The 19208-nt window shown below is 43.0% G+C and overlaps 1 protein-coding gene across 4 annotated transcripts; it reads left to right on the top strand.

Annotated features, from left to right (window-relative positions):
• Positions 1-498: 498 nt before the first annotated feature.
• ZNF563 (zinc finger protein 563) lies at positions 499-15812 on the top strand. 4 transcript variants are annotated; one of them, XM_054673944.2, is made up of 5 exons: positions 593-821; positions 11609-11735; positions 12987-13047; positions 14484-14887; positions 15006-15812. In XM_054673944.2, the coding sequence occupies exons 1-5, from the start codon at positions 603-605 to the stop codon at positions 15098-15100; spliced, it is 906 nt and encodes a 301-aa protein (XP_054529919.1). In that variant the 5' UTR covers positions 593-602; the 3' UTR covers positions 15101-15812. The 4 variants fall into 4 exon arrangements, with proteins under 4 accessions (XP_003316175.3, XP_054529919.1, XP_016790644.2 ...); XM_003316127.7 differs by having other exon boundaries at positions 499-821; positions 14484-15812; XM_016935155.4 differs by having other exon boundaries at positions 594-821; positions 14652-15812.
• Positions 15813-19208: the final 3396 nt, after the last annotated feature.

Below are 19208 nucleotides of genomic sequence, written 5' to 3'. Positions count from 1 at the left end.
GGCAGCAGGCTGCTTATCTGCACTAGTTCAAGTTTTTGCTTTTTTTTTCCTGTTGTATTTTTGTTTTGATTCATTCATTCATTTATTGCTGCCGTGTGATTTCAGTTCTTCCACACATTTGATATTTTAATACCGTTCTTGACTTGTTTTTATTTCCTTGGCTGAAAATGAGCAGATTGAGAGGCAAGGTGAGAGAGGAAGGCTTAACTTTGCCGCCAAGAGTCTCATCCTCAAATCCTGATGCCCGGTGGACATCAGGCCACCCTCCTGCTGCAGTGTGGCCTGTGTGGCCTTGGGCTCCCCTCTGCTCTGAGGCCAGGGGAATGGCTCCACTGGACTGTGAGTCTGGGATTCCCTGCAAAACACTTGTGACTCCTTCTCCAGGAGGAAAAGGCAGTAAGGGCCTGCTGAGTACGGGCAGGTAATTCTGCATAAATGCAAATGTTCCCTGGGAGGGATCAGGACAGCACAGGGAGGAAGCCTGCCCTGTCAAGGGCTGTGCCTGGAACTCGTTCATCCCGCTCGACTCAGCACTGTGTGATCGCTTCTTCTGTCACTCAGTGCCCAGGGGGCGGGACCTGGAGCCCTATCCAATCAGAGCTATGGGGCGGGGTCGTGAGAACTGTCAATCAGGCGCACGGCTGGCAGTAGGGTGCCAGGTTCAAAGAGCCTGCGGCGTCTTCACGCCCCTGCGCTCAGCTCTAGACTCAGTCGCTGAGAGACGCCCTGGAACGTCTGTGGCAGCCTCTGTCACAGTGGGACCCGCACTGGCAGCGGGAGGCAGAGGGAGGACCCTGGAACATCCCGGAAGCCGGGAAATGGTGCGTGTGCAGGGTCAGGCGTCCCAAAAGTGGGAAAGAGCTGGTTGGAACCGTCCAGAACCGGCCGCGGCGAACGTGGGCCTCCCCCGCCGTCAGCTCCGGGGTCTGGTACCCGAGTCCCCCTGGCGCAGCTCGGCCCTCGGTCCCCTCAGCCACAGAGTGAGGCTGAGCTGGCAGCCGGGACCCCGGGCGTCCTATCCGGTCCCTGCGCGGCAACTGCGGTCCCGGCCTCGGAGCCCTGTCTGGGCAGCTCCTCGCCCGCAGCCCCCCATCTCCCCAGGATTGGGGGAGGGTCACGGAAGGGTCATGGAGGGAATCCCCACTCGTGTGTGGGGTTCGTGCCTGTGAGGAGCTGTGATCTGTGGGATCCTCAGTCTCTGTTTTCTTCCCAAAGGGGACCGGTGTCCCTCTGAGTCTTCAAAGGTTTGGGAAGGCAGATGTCTAATGCTTATCTTGTCCCCTCACCCTAACTCCTGGGGCTGGCAGTAAATCCCTAGATTTCCAGATTTTGCCCTGCATTTCATAAAGCTGACTTCCTCTCCGTCACAGGGGAACGACTGCTATCTGGGCCGGTAACGCCGGGGTAAAAGAATTTTTACTAAGACAGTTGTAGGTAAAGTTATTAGCGAAAGAAGCAAAATCCATCGCAAGGGAGGCCATGGGAAAGCCTGCAGGAGAGAAGCAGAGGCTTGCGGGTCATTTTATAGAATGGAACTTGGGCTGATTGATAGTGCCAAGGCAGCAGGGTGCCAAGGCAGCAGGGACCTTAACTTGCATTCCTCTGTCAGCCCCGGTGTTTGATAAATTGAGGCGTTTGATGGTGAGCAGGAAGTCTGTGAATTAAGTGCGTTATCTGGGCAAGAAGGCCATGTCTTGGGCCATAAAGAAAGTTAGACATGTACAGGAGTTCCAGACCAGCCTGGCCAAGATGGCGAAACCCCTTCTCTACTAAAAATACAAAAAATAGCCAGACGTGGTGTCACATGCCTGTAATCTCAGCTACTCGAGAGGCTGAGGCAGGAGAATCGCTTGAACCCATGAGGCGGAGGTTGCAGTGAACTGAGATCACGTCACTGCACTCCAGTCTGGGCGACAGAGAGAGACTCCGCCTCAAAAAAAAAAAAAGAAAAAGAAAAAAGAAAAAAAAAACAAAGTTAGACCCGTAACTTACCTGCATTCTCTTTTGTTTAAATTCTCTGCACATGAAGATAGGCAGATTTATAGCTTTTTTGCTTTATCTTTCTGCTTTCCCCTGCTCCCTTTAGCCTTTCCCTAATTAAGACTTTAATTTAACAGCCTTTTCCCCTGTTCCCCTTAGCCTTTTCCCTAATTAAGACTCTACACTGTCCTCAGTTCACAGCAACATAATGAACTCTTTGTCCCCCAGGATGTATTTCAAACAAATACAGTATTTTAACTGTCATTTTTTTCCCCAGGTAGCAATATATGATTATTTTTTAGAAGACATGATTTTTGTTTGTGAATATTTCATATGTGAGGATGCAGAGAATAACCACCTGTCAGGTGGTTTAACCACTCTGCTGTAAAAACCAACAAGAAAAATGTCTGCGCCTCTTCTCCTTTTATCTTCCCTGGGCACAGGCACCTTATCTGGAAGTGTTTGGGTTGAGGTTCCCCTTTGGAAACCACCAGCTGATGAGTCCTGAGCCCACACTATCTTTTCCTGGTGCTGGCTTTGATAACTGCCTGGGACTGGCACCAAGTGGATACAGCAGCCTTGTCTTGGAGGGTAGTGAATATCAGCCCCTGGGCCACTCCTCCCAGAGGACAGCCTGAGATGCAGGGCTGGGGCCTCCCAGGGGAAGAGCTGGATACCCTGTGGTGGGAGGATTCCCCTGGTATCCTCTTGTAAAAAGTTAAGCCCTGGGATACTCAGTTTTCTCACCCCAAGCCCAGTTTTCATTTCTCGGAGACATGGCTGGTCAGCCACTCAGGTGCTGGTATTGAGGGGGTAAAATAGAAATGATTCCCATCCTTTGAATTCTGTTAGACTAGTGAAGCAAGAAAAACTATCCGAAAGGTCAAAGATAACTTACCCCAGTGAGGTGGTGCAAGAGCCTGAAAGTACACAGTGCGGTATCTGGTGGTTGGGGGTAGGGAGTAGTCACTGAGCACTTCAGTGAGCAGCACGGGGGTGGGGGATGTCCCAGGTGACAGGAGGACCTGACCTGACCCTTGAATGAGACTTGTCTGTGTTCCAGTTAGCACTGCCCCTCCCTGAGGTTGTCAACCTTGAAAAGATTTGTTCACTCATTTCTGTTCAGTTTTTTCTTAGCTGTAAAATGCATTCTATCATTAGAGATTGATAGAGAAGATGTTTCTAAAGGGACAAGAAAGAGTTGGATTTCAGAAAACAAATTACATATATCTAGTCCTATATGCCTTTAAAAAATTCTTGTTTACTTTTCTTTTCTGTCGTACTACACAGAGCCTGTGTAGTAAGTTTTCCAGGTCTGTTTTTTTGTTGTTGCTGTTGTTTTGTTTTTAATTGGATCATCTCAATAGAATTTCAGGGCTTAGCAGAGAAAATGCCATCAGGGAAAATAAATTGGAAAAAACTTTCTTCCATGATGACTACAGAAAAATGAATACTGTCTCAAGGCTCTTAAAATACTTTTTCTGGTATGAGAAAGGTAGAGAACCACATTCAAAATGGAAGCTGAGGTAATAGAGTGAATAAAAATTCATGAAAACAGGCAGGTCTGTAATTAGTTGATTACTGTATATGGAGGTGTTAGGCAGAAGATTGGTTATTCTTCTGGAGATAACAATTTGTCCCTGTTCTTTGGGTTGAAGTAGCTGTCATTTGTATCGCTGCCTGGCAATACCTGCTGTGCCATAGTTTCTCATACCTTAAATAGATGCTCTTGTTCCAGAATTTGCTGTCTTCCATTGGACTTTGTACCCATCACTTTGCTAACACCATACTCTCCTGATTACTGTAGACTTCAAAGCCTTGATGTGTGGTAGAGAAAGCACTTCCCTGTCTTAATTACGTAGGATTGCTATACCAGATTGCCATAAACTACGTGCCTTAAACAACAGTTGTTCATTTCTCAGTAGAGGCTGGGAATCCAAGTTCAAGTAGGTCAGATCTCTGGTAAGGGCCTGCTTCCAGGTTTAAAGATGGCAGTTTTCCCCTTATGTCCTCAGTGGTGGAGATATGTCTGTAATGTCTGTCTATTTTTGGTACTAGGGCAATGTTGGCCTTATAACATCAATTAGAAAGTATTACCTCTGCCCCAGGCGCGGTGGCTCATGCCTGTAATCCTAGCACTTTGGGAGGCCGAGGTGTATGGATCATCTGAGGTCAGGAGTTCAAGACCAGCCTGGCCAACATGGGGAAGCCTGTCTCTACTAAGAATACACAAATTGGCTGGGCTTAGTGACAGGCGCCTGTAATCCCAGCTATTCGGGAGGCTGAGGCAGGAGAATTGCTTGAACCTGGGAGGCAGAGGTTGCAGTGAGCCAAGATGGTGCCATTGCACTCCAGCCTGGGCAACAAGAGCAAAACTCCGTCTCAAAAAAAAAAAAAAAAGAAAAGAAAAGAAAAGAAAGTATTACCTACCTACCTACTTCTGTTTTCTGGAAGATATTGTAGAGAATTGGGTCATTTCTTCCATAAGTATTTGCCATGAATCACCAGTGAAATCATCCTGGTCTGTTCCTTTTTCTTGGGATATTTATCATTTATTGATTCAATTTATTCAATAGATATAGACCTATTCATATTACTTTATGTTACTTTTATGAGTTTTGGTAGACTGTGTCTTTTATGAAATTGGTCCATTCCATGTAATTTATCAAATATGTGGGCATTCAGTTGTTCCTAATATTCTTTCATGGCACTCTTAATGTCCATAGGGTTAGTAGTGATGGCCTCTCTTTTTTCTGTGTTAACTATGCTGTCGGCTTATCAGTTTTACAGATCTTTTCAGGAATCATCTGTTGGTTTGTTGATGTTTTCTTTTCTTTTTTTTTTTTTTTTTGAGATGGAGTCTTGCTCTGTCACCCAGGCTGGAGTGCAGTGGTGTGATCTCGGCTCACTGCAACCTGCGCTTCCCGGGTTCAAGTGATTCTCCTGCCTCAGGCTCCCAAGTAGCTGGGATTAAGAGGCATGTGCCACCACACTCAACTAATTTTTGTATTTTTAGTAGAGACGGGGTTTCACCATGTTGGCCAAGCTGGTCTCGAACTCCTGACCTCGTGATCCGCCCGCCTTGGCCTTCCAAAGTGCTGGGATTACAGGCATGAGCCAACGCGCCCAGCCTGTTGATGTTTTCTATTGATTTCTTGATTGCTATTTCATTAATATCTCTTCCCATTGTTATTTTCCTCTGCTTGATTTACATTAATCTTGCTATTCTCTAGTTTCCTAAGATGGAAAGTTAGAGCACTGATTTTAGAATTTTACTTTCTAGAGAATGCATTCGATTCCTTAAGTTTCCCTCAAAGCACTGCCTTTTCTGCATTCGAGAGATTTTGCTAAAATATATCCTTTATCATCAGCACCATAATATTTGCATTTCATGTGACAAGTTTCTTTGACGTCTGTGTACTTGAGAAATTTGTGGCTTAAATCTCCACTTTTTTGAGACTTTTCAACTATATTTAAGTTATTGGTTTATAATCTGATTACATATTTTATATAATTTCTTTTATTTATTTATTTATTTATTATTTATTTATTTTGAGATGGAGTTTCACTTTTGTTGCCCAGGCTTAAGTACAGTGGCACAATCTCAGCTCACCGCAACCTCCACCTCCTGGGTTCAAGTGATCTCCTGCCTCAGCCTCCTGAGTAGCTGAGATTACAGGCATGTGCCACCATGCCCGGCTATTTGTATTTTTAGTAGACACGGGGTTTCTCCATGTTGGTCAGGCTGGTCTTGAACTCCCGACCTCAGGTGATCTGCCCTCCTTGGCCTCCCAAAGTGCTGGGATTACAGGCATGAGCCACCGCACCCAGCTCTTTTCTCTTTTTTAAGAGACAGGGTGGTGGTCTGTCACACAGGCTGGTAGTGTGGAGTGCCATGATCATAGCTCAATGCAGCCTCCAACTCCTAGGCTCAAGCAATCTTCTTGCCTCAACTTTCAGATTATCTGGGACTATAGGTGCATGCCACCACTCCTGGCTAATGTTTATACTTTTATAGAGACAAGGTCTCACTATGTTGCTCAGTCTGGCCTCAAGCAATCCTTCCACTTTGGCCTCCCAAAGTGGTGGCACCACAGGTGTGAGCCACCATGCCTGGCCTGGAATTTCTATTTTAAAACATTTGTTCTAGTGTGTGTTATGGCTCAGAATTTTGTGCATCTTGGTGACTATTTCATGTGGGCTTGAGAAGAATATATACCCTGCTGGTGTTGAATGAAGGATTCTGTAAACACGTATCAATGAAATCCAGCTGATTAATAGTGCTGTTGATTTTAGCCATATCATTAGTGATTTTCTGACAAACTGATCTGTGAATTATTGATAGAGATGAGTTGTTTCCCTCCAACTATAATTGTAGATGTGTGTATTTTGCCTTGTGGTTTTTGTAATTTTTTGCTTTATGTATTTTGATCCTCTATTTTATGGGCATAAATATTAAGGATTATTATGTCTTCTTGTAGGATTGACTTTCCTTATCATTCTGAACTCACTATCTATGCCTTATAATTTTCCTTAATCTAAAACCCAATTTGTCTGAATGTAATAGAGCTGTTTCATGTTTCTTTTGATTAGGGCTAGAATGGCATATATTTCTCTACTTAATGTATCTCTGTCTTTCTGTTTAAAATGTTTTTTATGTACACATTGCTAGGCTTTGTATTTTTATTCTACTCTGCCAGTCCTTCTCTTTTTTACTGGTAAATATAGATAATACACATTTAATGTAGTAATTGACATAATTGAATTAATATGTATATGTATATTACTGTTTTCTATTTGTTGCACTTGTCTGTTTTTTCAACTACCTCCTTTTTTCTTTTTCTTTTCTTTTTTTTTTTTTTTGAGATGGAGTGTCACTCTGTTGCCCAGGCTGGAATGCAGTGGCACGATCTTGGCTCACTGCAATCTCTGTCTCCTGGGTTCAAGTGATTCTCCTGCCTCAGCCTCCCGAGTAGCTGGGACTACAGATGCCCGCCACCACACCCAGCTAATTTTTATATTTTTAGTAAAGACGAGGTTTCACCATGTTGGCCAGGCTGGTCTTGAACTCCTGACCTTGTGATCCACCTGCCTCAGCTTCCCAAAGTACTGGGATTACAGGCTTGAGCCACCGCACCCAGCTCAACTACCTCTCTATTTCCGTCTTTCATTTTAGTTGAGCAGAATATGATTTTCTTATCCTATTAGTATAGTACTTGGTTCTTAATTTTTTTAGTGAATTCCATAGGATACATATTATACCATTCACAACTAATGGACCTTCAGTTTCAAAAAACACTATACTGGCTTCAGGGGTAGTGCTGGTATAATAAACTGTTTGAAACTTCTTCCTTTCATTCCATGAATCATCACTGTCATTCATTTGCACAATTGTGACCTATAACACCCAATACATTGTTGATACTATTATTTTGAGCAAACATATCAATTAGATCAAGTAAGTACAAGAAAAGTAAATCATTTTTTATGTCTTCATTTAATGTGATGTGAATTTCTAACTTGTATCATTTCTCTTTTCTCTAATAAACTTCTTTTAACGTTACTGGCAAGGCAGGTATACCAGTCACACATTTTTTCCATTTCATCCCCTGACCTTTCCCGCTTCTGTGAATGGGTAGATTCAATTGTTTTATCTTGATTTTAGCTGATTTTTTTTTTTTTTTTGAGACAGAGTCTCAATCGCCCATACTGGAGTGCAGTGGCACAATCTTGGCTCACTGCAACCTCCACCTCCCAGGTTCAAGCGATTCTCCTGCCTCAGCCTCCTGAGTAACTGGGATTACAGGCATGCACCACCACACCTGGCTAATTTTTGTATTTTTATTAGAGACGAGATTTCACCATGTTGGCCAGGCTGGTCTCGAACTCCCGACCTCAAGTGATCCGCTCCCCTCGGCCTCCCAAAGTGCTGGGATTACAGGCGTGAGCTGCCGCACCTGGCCTCTGATTTTTTTCTTTGGTTGTTCACATCTGTGGAACATCTATAGTGAAGTCTTCCTTTTGATTGTTGTACTTTGCAGCTGCATTAGTTCTATATTGCTCAATTTCTAATTTTTATTGATTTTTTAAATCTATTTTCTGATTTTCTTTTAGTTTTTTCTTCATCATTGCCTCACCTCATTGAACATATTTAAGACAGTTGCTTTAAAGTTTTTATTCATTCAAGAAGTCCAATGTTTGAGGTTTCTTAGAGATGGTTTATCTCAGTTCAGGTTTTTCCATTGATGAGCCATATTTTCATGTTTCTCTCTATTTTTCCTAATTTTGTGTGCATTGAAAAGTAGACATTTGCATCTGGAAATCAGATTCTGTCCCCTTCATTGTTTGGTGTTCTTGTTTGATGAAGGCTGTAACTATTCATTTGTTTAGTAACATTTTCAAAGTGTGTTTGCAGAGACTCTATTCCCTATCTGATGTACACACTGAAGTCTCTGTTCTTTAGCTTGTGTTCATTTGTGTTCTGGTAGAGATTTCCTGAATGCTACAAGCTAAAAGTAAGAAGGAAGATGAAACATACAAAAACCTGACCTCTTCCAGTCTTTGTGGATGGCTCTTGTGGAGCAATTCCTTGAACACTTAGCAAGGCTGTTTAAAACTCTGCTGTAGCATTTACTTTCTGTTTTACTAAACCTAGAAACATGCCAGAGCTGAAAATAAGGGTCTCCTCACATCTTCTATGAAAATATGTTCTTTCCTATGAGTGCATGGGGCTCTCTCAGTTCCACAATATAATGGGTGCTTTTGAATACCCTAATTCCTGAAGGAAATTTTCTCTCCAGTTTTTTCCTTTTAGACTTAGGTGGGCTAATGTATGTCTTTTTTTTTTTTTTTTTTTTTTTTTTTTTTTTTTTTGAGATGGAGTCTTGCTCTATTGCCCAGGCTGGAGTGCAGTGGCACAATCTCGACTCACCACAACCTCTGCCTGCCGGGTTCAAGCGATTCTCCTGCTGCAGCTACTCGGTTACAGGCATGCGCCACCAAGCGTGGCTAATTTTTATATTTTTAGTAGAGACAGGGTTTCACTATGTTGGCCAGACTGGTCTCAAACTCCTAACCTCATGATCTGCCCGCCTTGGCCTCCCAAAGTGCTGGGATTACAGGCATGAGCCACCGTGCCTGGCCTTAATGTATGTCTTAATTACAGTCTGCTGTCTCAAGTAGTTGCAGGCTATTTGTGTATTTTGCACCATTTTTCAGCATTTCTTTTGTTTGACCCTAACTGGATTCCATTGTAGATGAAATAGAAAAGACAGCCTTGTTTCACACCTTCTGATCATCCCCATAATGACTGGAAAATACAAAGGCAATAATTTGTGAATAACATCTGATCTGCTTTCTCTAGAATTAGTGACCAGAGTTCTTCACTGGGATCTCAGGCTGCTGTCTTCAAGACTGGCGCAGAGGTGGGGTGTGATTGGGCCAAGGACAAATAAAAACTCCATAAGGGTTTTCTACCATTTTTTCACTTTTATTTATCTATTTGTTTATCTCTTTATTAATGGTATGGGGTGCTGAATATTATAGTTTCAAAATCCTTTATCTGTTTTTGCAAAGCTGTCACTTTGTTGGTGAGAGGGTTTTTTTTGTTGTTTTTTTTTTCTTGAGACGGAGTTTCGCTCTTGTCAACCAGGCTGAAGTGCGATAGCGCAATCTCAGCTCACCGCAACCTCTGCCTCCTGGGTTCAAGCAATTCTCCTGCCTCAGCCTCTTGAGTAGCTGGGACTACAGGCATGCGCCATCACGCCTGGCTAATTTTGTATTTTTAGTAAAGACAGGGTTTCTCCATGTTGGTCAGGCTGGTCTTGAACTCCCGACTTCAGGTGATCCGCCCACCTCGGCCGCCCAAAGTGCTGGGATTACAGGTATGAGCCACCGCACCCGGCCAGTGAGGAGGTTTTTTAGCATTTTTAGACATTTGTGACTTCTATTAGATTTGATAATGTAATTTTATTTATTTTTTTGAGACAGAGTCTCACTGTATCACCCATGCTAGAATGCAGTGGCTCAATAATGGTTCATTACAGTCTTCACATCCTGGGCTCAAGTGATCCTCCCACCTCAGCTTCCCCATTAGCTGGGACTACAGGCACACCACCATGCCCGGCTAATTTTTTTGTATTTTTTTGCAGAGACAGGGTTTCGCCATGTTGCCCAGGCTGGTCTCAAACTCCTGGGCTCAAATGGTCCATCTGCCCTGGCCTCTCAAAGTACTGAGATTACAGGCATGAGCCGTGGTGCCCAGCTGGTAGTGTAATTTTTAGTTATTTAGGTCTGTTTTAGTTATTTAGGGAATTTTATAAATATTCATAAGAGATAACATTGAGTTCTTTTCTAATAATATATTCTCTCATTGCCCTTCTTTCCTTCTCCTTTGACATTACCCAATAAGATGTTCAAAAATTTTCCATTGGGATGGTGAAATATCTTTTATTATTTATTTGTCATGCTTAACTACATTTGGTCTAGAGGAAACCAGTTACCAGCTTCCAGATTTTCTGTTAGTATAATCCCAGAGGATGTGCCGAATCCTCCAACTAATCAGTTGCAAAAAAAATGTGAAATTTTATCTACCAGGGTCTCTCATTAGAGACCCAGTGCCTATAGTGTTTTTTGGTGGCTGGCTTAGTCTGTTTTTTGTTGCTTAAGAATAATCTGAACCTGGATAATTTATAAGGAACAATATTTGTTTTTTACTGTTCTGGAGGCTGGGAAGTCCAAGGTTAAGGCTGGGCATCTGGTGAGAACCTTCTTGCTGGTGGGGACTCTGCAGAGTTCTTAGATGGCATAAAGCATTACATGGCAAGGGCCGGAGTGCCTAACTCGGGTCTCTTCCATCTTATAAGGACACCAGTCCCCTTCCTGAGATAACTTATTTATTCATTAAGCCATTGATCCATGAATACATTAGTCTATTCATGAGCTCTGAACCTTCAAGACTCAATCACCTTTTCAATCCCCACCTTTTATTACTCCCACTTTGCGGATTAACTTTCAACATGTGTTTTGGAGGGGACAACCATTCAAACTCAGCAGTGGCTGATCACATACACTCCCTCTGCTGAGTTTGTAAGATTCTAAACTCTCAGAACATAGGAGTTAAGAAAATAATGTACTTTTTGCACAAACAGTTTAGATACAATCAAGATCTGTTATTAGTTACATTGGTGGGGCACTCCCTAAATCCAGTTCCTAGACACCATAAAAGGTCCAACTTTGCGAATAAGAATTTGTAAGGACATGTAGTCTCAGGACTGCTAATGGTAGCTCTCTTCTGCACAATAGGTAGTAGGACTTTGTCAGTAGGACTTTGACAAGAACTACAACCTACTACAGAAATAGACATTAGGGTGATGCAGGCAATAAGACTCATTTAACTCACCAAGAAGAGACCTGTTCCTATTCAACTGTAACTTTACCAAACATGTTGAATTCTACCATCAAAATGGCTGTGTGAGAGAAAGTGAGTGTAGAGAGAATATGAGAGAGTTTACTACGTCATTGAATAAATGCTTGGAAAGCACAGCATCATATGAAGTTTATGAACTGAGTATAGCTTTTTCAGTACTGTCACTCAACCTTTCTCCTCTATCTATGTGGGATGTTTCAGGACGCAGTGGCCTTTGAGGATGTGGCTGTGAACTTCACCCAGGAGGAATGGGCTTTGCTGGGTCCATCACAGAAGAATTTATACAGATATGTGATGCAAGAAACCATCAGGAACCTGGACTGTATAAGTAAGGATGATACCATGTCTTCACTTAATCAATTACAGACATTTATTTCATGGTCATCAGTGCTGTTCAATGATTTGAAATATGGAAAGGGCATATGATGGACTCTTGAACAACACAGAATTCAGAGGTGACAGCCCTGAAAGAAGTTGTACATCCTCATCTAACTTTTTGTCCACCATAGCTTAAGCCGCCATTGACCAGCAGCCTTACTGGTAACATAAACAGTTGACTGGCTGGGCACGGTGGCTCACACCTGTAATCCCAGCATGTTGGGAGGCCAAGGTGGGTGGATCATGAGGTCAGGAGTTCGAGACCAGCCTGAGCAACGTGGTGAAACCCCATCTCTACTAAAAATACAAAAATTAGCCAGGCGTGGTGGCGCATGCCTGTAATCCTAGGTACTCAGGAGGCTAAGGTAGCAGAATCACTTGAGCCCAGGAGGCAGAGGTCACAGTGAGCCAAGATCATGCCACTGCACTCCAACCTGGGTGACAGAGCGAGAATCTGTCTCAAAAAAATAAAATAAAATAAAATAATAAAAAAACAGTTGATTAATCCATATTAATCCATATATTGTAAGTCATGTATTACATACTATATTCTCACAATAAAGTGTACTAGAGAAAGAAAATATTGATAGGAAAATCATAAAGAAGAGAAACTATATTTACTATTCATTAAGTGTATGATTAAAAGGTCTTTATCCTCATCTTTACATTGAGAAGGCTAAGTAAGAGGAGGGATTGATCTTGGTGTCTTAGGGGTAGCAGAGACTGAAGAAAATTCATATGTAGGTGGAGCTGTGCAGTTCAAACGTGTTGTTCAAGAATCAACTGTAAGGCCGGGTATGGTGGCTCATGCCTGTAATCCCAGCATTTTGGGAGGCCGAGGTGGGCAGATCACTTGAGGTCAGGAGTTCGAGACCAGCCTGACCAACATGGTGAAACCCCGTCTCCAATAAAAATACAAAAATTAGCTGGTTGTGGTGGCACGCATCTGTAGTCCCAGCTACTCGGGAGGCTGAGGCAGGAGAATTGCTTGAACCCAGGAGGCGGAGGTTGCTGTGAGCCGAGATCGTGCCACTGCACTCCAGCCTGGGCAACAGAGTGAGACTCTGCCTCCAACCTCAAACTGTACAGAATTAACTGTAGTTTGATGAATGAATCATGTATGATTGCAGTATACATAAAATCTTACTGTTTTATATAATTTTCTAATAATGTATAGTGATTTTCTGGGTCTCCCTTTTAGGAATGATATGGGAAGAACAGAATACTGAAGATCAGTACAAAAATCCTAGGAGAAATCTAAGGTAATTTGCACTCACAGGAGAAAGTTATGTTTCTGAAGTGATTCTCAGAGTAAAAGGAAATTTTAAAAACAAAGAAAATGAACAAGTCCAGCTTAAATTTATTTTTTAATTTTTTAAATTAACTTTTTTTTTTAGTCAGGGCCTTGCTCTGTTGCCCAGGCTGGAGTGCAGTGGCATGATCTTGGCTCACTGAAGGCTCGACCTCCCAGGTTCATGTGACCCTCCCACCAGAGCCTCCTGAGTAGCCAGGACTACACGTGCAAGCCACCACACCTCGTTAATTTTTGTATTTTTTGTAGAGACAGGGTTTTGGCATGTTTCCCAGGCTGGTCTTGAATTCCTGGGCTCAAGCAATCTGCCTGCCTTGGCCTCCCCAAATGCTGGGATTACAGGTGTGAGTCACTGCACCAGCCTAAATTTATTTATTCTTAAAAAATTTCCTCCTAAAACATATTATAAGAATTTACATATGAGGCTGGACATGGTGGCTCATGCCTGTAATCCCAGCACTTTGGGAGGTTGAGGCAGGCAGATTACTTGAGGTCAGGAGTTTGAGACCAGCCTGGCCAACATAGCGAAACCCTGTCTCTACAAAAGTACAAAAGTTAGCTGGGCATGGGGGTATGCACCTGTAACCCCAGCTGCTTGGGAGGCCAAGGCAGGAGAATTGCATGAACCCAGGAGGTGAAGGTTGCAGTGAGCCGAGATTGCGCCACTGCACTCCATCCTGGCGACAGAGCAAGACTCCGTCTCAAAAAAAAAATTAGCCAAGTGTGTTGGTGCACACCTATGGTTCCAGCTACTCATGAGGCTGAAGTAGGTAGATCAGTTGAGTTCAGGAGGTCAAGATTGCATGAACCATCGTTCTGCTACTGCACTCCAGCCTGGTGAAAAAGCAAGATACTGTTTCAAAAAATAAATTAATTAATTAAAAAGAAAAGGAAAAAAAAAAAAAACCCAGCTGGTGTTCAGTTGTCTTGCATAGCATTCAGTTCATTCATGTTCAAACAGGGCATGAAGCCTACACTTTGCATGGTAATGATAAAAAGGTATATCTGGCCAGGCGCAGTGACTCACGTCTGTAATCCCAGCACTTTGGGAGGCCAAGGGGGGGTGGATCACGAGGTCAGAAGTTCGAGAACAGCCTGGCCAGCATGGTGAAACCCTGTCTCTACTAGAAATACAAAATTAGCTGGGCGTGGTGGCGTATGCCTCTCTAATCCCGGCTACTTGGGAGGCTGAGGCAGGAGAATCGCTTGAACCCGGGAGGAAGAGATTGCAGTGAGCCGAGATCGTGCCGCTGCACTCTAGCCTGGGTGACAGAGCAAGACTCCATCTCAGGAAAAAAAAAAAAAAAGTACATCCAATACCTATTAATACACATAAATAATCATTTAGAAACAACTATTTAGTAACGTACTACTCATTTTTTACAGATGTCATATTGTAGAGAGATTCAGTGAAAGTAAAGACAGTAGTCAGTGTGGAGAAACATTTAGCCTCATTCGAGATAGTATTGTGAACAACAGCATTTGTCCTGGAGAAGATCCATGTCAAAGCGCTGAGTGTGAAGAAGTCATAATGGGTCATTTATCCCTTAATAGCCACATCAGAGTTGATTCTGGACACAAACCACATGAGTATCAGGAATATGGAGAGAAGCCACATACACATAAACAACGTGGGAAAGCCTTCAGTTACCATCACTCCTTTCAGTCGTGTGGAAGGCCTCACACTGGAAAGAAACGCTATGAGTGTAAGGAATGTGGAAAAACCTTCAGTTCTCGTAGAAACCTTCGAAGACACATGGTAGTGCAAGGTGGAAATAGACCTTATAAATGTAAGTTGTGTGGGAAAGCCTTTTTTTGGCCCAGTTTATTACGTATGCATGAAAGAACTCACACTGGAGAGAAACCGTATGAATGTAAGCAGTGTTCTAAAGCCTTTCCTTTTTACAGTTCCTATCGAAGACATGAGAGAATGCACACTGGGGAGAAACCGTATGAATGTAAGCAGTGTTCTAAAGCCTTGCCTGATTCCAGTTCCTATATAAGACATGAAAGAACTCACACTGGAGAGAAACCATATACATGTAAACAGTGTGGGAAAGCCTTCAGTGTTTCCAGTTCCCTTCGAAGACATGAAACCACTCACAGTGCAGAGAAACCCTATGAGTGTAAGCAATGCGGGAAAACATTTCATCATCTTGGAAGCTTTCAGATACACATGAAAAGGCACACTGGAGATCGACCTCATAAATGTAAGATATGTGGGAAAGGCTTTGATCGTCCCAGTTTAGTTCGATATCATGAACGAATTCACACTGGAGAGAAACCCTATGAATGCAAGCAGTGTGGGAAAACGTTATCTCATAGCTCAAGCTTTCGAAGACACATGATAATGCACACTGGAGGTGGACCTCATAAATGCAAGATATGTGGGAAAGCTTTTGTTTATCCTAGTGTATGTCAAAGACACGAAAAGTCTCACAGTGGAGAGAAACCCTATGAATGCAAGCAGTGTGGGAAAGCGTTATCTCATAGCTCAAGCTTTCGAAGACATATGGTAATGCATACGGGAGATGGGCCGAATAAATGCAAGGTATGTGGGAAAGCCTTTGTTTATCCTAGTGTATGTCAAAGACATGAAAAGACTCACTGGAGAGAAACAATATGAATGTAAACTATTATAAAGCCTTCTATATTTCCAGTTCCCTTTGATATCATGAATAAACTTACACTGGACAGAAACCCTATAAATGTAAATGTGGGAAAGCCTTTCATAATTTTTATTCCTTTCAAAATCATGAAATATCTCACACTGGAGAGATGCTATATGATATAAGGAATGTGGGAAAGTGATCGATTTTTTTTTAACACCATTGTCAACATAAAACAACTCACAGAGCAGAAAAACTCTGTGAGTGTAAAATATATAGGGAAGCCTTCAGTCATTTTGGTAACTTAAAAGTACATGAGGCTGGGCACAGTGGCTCACGCCTGTAATCCCAGCACTTAGGGTGGGCAGATCGCTTGACCTCAGGAATTTGAGGCCTGCCTGGGCAAAATGGTGAAACCACATCTCTACAAAAAATAGAAAAAGTAGCAGGTGTGGTGGTATGCCCCTGTAGTCCCAGCTACTTGGGAGGCTGAGGTGGGAAGATCTCTTGAGCCCAAGGTGGGGGTGGTTGCAGTGAGCCAAGATGCACTGCACCCCAGCCTGGGCGACAGAGCCAGACCCTGTCTCAAAAAAAAAAAAAAAAGTACATGAAAGGATTCACTCTGGAGAGAAGTCATATGAATGTAAGAAATGTAGAAAAGCATTGAGTTCTCTCAGGTCCTTGCATAGACATAAAAGGACTCACTGGAGAGATACTCTATAAATGTGTGAAATGTAGGGAAGTATTCTTTAATGTTATTTCATTTCAGATAGAAATAATTCTCATTGGAGATAAACCCTATGAATGTAAACACATAGTAAAGCCTTAATTTTAAGTCTCAGTTTCTTTCAAATACAGTTATCCCCTAATATTTGCAGGAGCGTGGTTCTACCACCCCCTGGGCATACATAAATCGACACATGCCAAGTCCTTTTTTAAAAATGACATATTTGGTACAAAATTACCCGGATGTGATGGCACATGCCTGTAATCCCAGCTACTCAGGAGGCTGAGGCAGGATAATCACTTGAATCCGGGAGGCGGAGTTTGCGGTGAGCCGAGATCGCGCCACTGCACTCCAGCCTGGGCAGCAAGAGCAAAACAACCTCTGTCACACACCCAAAAAAAAAAAAAAAAAAAAAAAAAGGAAAGAAAGAAAAGACATATTTGGGTTAGGCACAGTTGCTCACCTCTGTAATCCTAGCACCTTAGGAGCCCAAGACAGGTGGATCACTTGAGCCCAGGAGTTAGAGGCCAGCCTGGGTAATGTGGCAAAACCCTGTCTCTACAGAAGATACACAAATTAGCCAGGTGTGGTGACATGTACCTGTAGTCCCGGCTACTAGGGAAGCTGAGGTGGGAGGATCGCTTGAGCCTGGGAGGTTGAGGTTGCGGTGAGTCAAAATCACATCACTGCATCCTAGCTTGGGCAACAGAATGAGACCCTGTCTCAAAAAAATAATAACAATAAAAAATATTTGCATGTAACCTACCCACATCCTCCTGTATACTCTAAATCATCTGTAGATTAGTTAAAATACATCATGCATCATAGAAGCTATGTAAATAGTTGTTATTATATTGTTTAGTGAATCATGATATGAGAAAGACCCTACACATACTCAGTACAGACCCACCCACATAATACATGTCACCTAGAGCATTATAAATCCTTTCTTTCAACACTCATAGATTGCTTTTGTTTAATGACCTGAAAATGTGTTAACATTCACCCAACAAAAGTGTAATGATGATTATTGCAATATCGTGCCTAATGTTGTGATGTGTTGAGTCAGCTAGATGTGTGACACCACAGATAAGCAGTGAGACCTCAGGCTAACTCGAATCTTGACAGGATGTCAACATGATCAACTATATTGGAAGAAACAGATTCTGACTGCAGATACTGAATTTTTGGAGCAGTCTAAATAATACTAATGTCAGAATCTGTTCAATTTGAGGACTGAAGATCTTTAAGCATTGAAGGCTGTCTTCATATTTGCAGATATTTAATTAGAAACATTGTAGGAAGCTAGTTTTTTTTTTTTTTTAACTTTGCAACGTTTGTGAGCATGTAATCTCTGGGGTGACATGGAGGCTTTGTTCCATGGAAGAATCTTAATTGAGGATGATAATCTTTAACACTTGCACCTTGTAGAAGCTGTAGGTGCCCTAAAACTGCTTCCAATTTTTCTTTTTTTTTCTTTTTCTTTTCTTTTCTTTTTTTTTTTAAGACAAGATCTCACTCTGTCACCTACAGTGCATGGCTCACTGCAGCCTCAACTTCCTGGGCTCAAGTGATCTTCCCACCTCAGCCTCCCAAGTAGCTGGGATTACAGGCACACATCATGATGCCTGGCTACTTTTTGTGTTTTTTGTGGAGACAAGGTTTCACCATGTTTCCCAGGCTGGTCTTGAACTCCTGGAATCAAGAGATCTGCCTGCCTTGGCCTCCCAAATTACTAGGATTACAGGGTGAGCCACCACACCCAGCCTTCAGATTTTTCAAGTATCAAAATCTATAGCACTGCTTCTTTTTTTTTTTTTTTCAGACAGAGTCTCACTCTGTCACCGAGGCTGAAGTGCAGTGGTGCAATCTCAGCTCACTGCAGCCTCCACCTCCCAGGTTCAAGTGATCCTCCTGCATCAGCCACCTGAGGAGCTGGGATTACAATCTCAGCTCACTGCAACCTCCACCTCCCAAGTTCAAGTGATCCTCCTGCCTCAGCCACCCGAGTAGCTGGGAATACAGGCGTGCACCACCATGCCCAGCTAATTTTTGTATTTTTAGTAGAGACAGGGTTTCGCCATGTTTGCCAAGCTGGTTTTGAACTCCCTGTGACTTCAAGTGATCTGCCTGCCTTGGCCTCTCAGAATGCTGGGATTACAGGCATGAGCCACCACTTATGGCACTGCCTCTTCTATTTATTTATTTATTGAGACTGAGTCTCACTCTGTCGCCCAGGCTGGAGTGCAGTGGCACGATCTCGGCTCACTGCAAACACTGCCTCCTGGGTTCAAGCGATTCTCATGCCTCAGCCTCCCAAGTAGCTGGGATTACAGGTGCCCGCCACCACACCCAGCTAATTTTTGTATTTTTAGTAGAGACGGGGTTTCACCATGTTGGCCAGGCTGGTCTTAAACTCGTGACCTCAGGTGATTCACCCGCTTCGGCCTCCCAAACTGTTGGGATTACAGGCATGAGCCACTGCGCCTGGCGGCACTGCCTCTTCTAAATCTACATCATCATCATCATCATCTATAGAGGATTTCAGCATATCTTCTAGTTCCTTGTTAGTAAGGGTTTCTTCTTTGCTCTTCTGTGTGTTCCTCAACATTGTCTTCACTCGTGTCAGAGATAGCCTTCCCCACCAACTTTCCTTACATTTAAGATATTTCTGACTATCATATCGATAGTGCAGAAGCGCCTGAAATCATTGACTTCCTCACTCCATAATGGCTTCCAACACACTTTGGCTGTCTTGAGCTGTAGGGCATTTAC

This window comes from Pan troglodytes, chromosome 20 (assembly GCF_028858775.2).
Source record: "Pan troglodytes isolate AG18354 chromosome 20, NHGRI_mPanTro3-v2.0_pri, whole genome shotgun sequence".
Taxonomy (NCBI): Eukaryota; Metazoa; Chordata; class Mammalia; order Primates; family Hominidae; genus Pan; species Pan troglodytes.
This window is presented reverse-complemented; position numbering and strand designations above follow the sequence as displayed.

Excerpts from the sequence above, each read along its gene's own strand:
- ZNF563 (XM_003316127.7), top strand. The coding sequence starts at position 603 with ATGGGGCGGGGTCGTGAGAACTGTCAATCAGGCGCACGGCTGGCAGTA. Across the intron at positions 822-11,608 it reads ATCCCGGAAGCCGGGAAATG|GACGCAGTGGCCTTTGAGGA; the intron begins GTGCGTGTGCAG and ends GGGATGTTTCAG. Across the intron at positions 11,736-12,986 it reads CAGGAACCTGGACTGTATAA|GAATGATATGGGAAGAACAG; the intron begins GTAAGGATGATA and ends TCTCCCTTTTAG.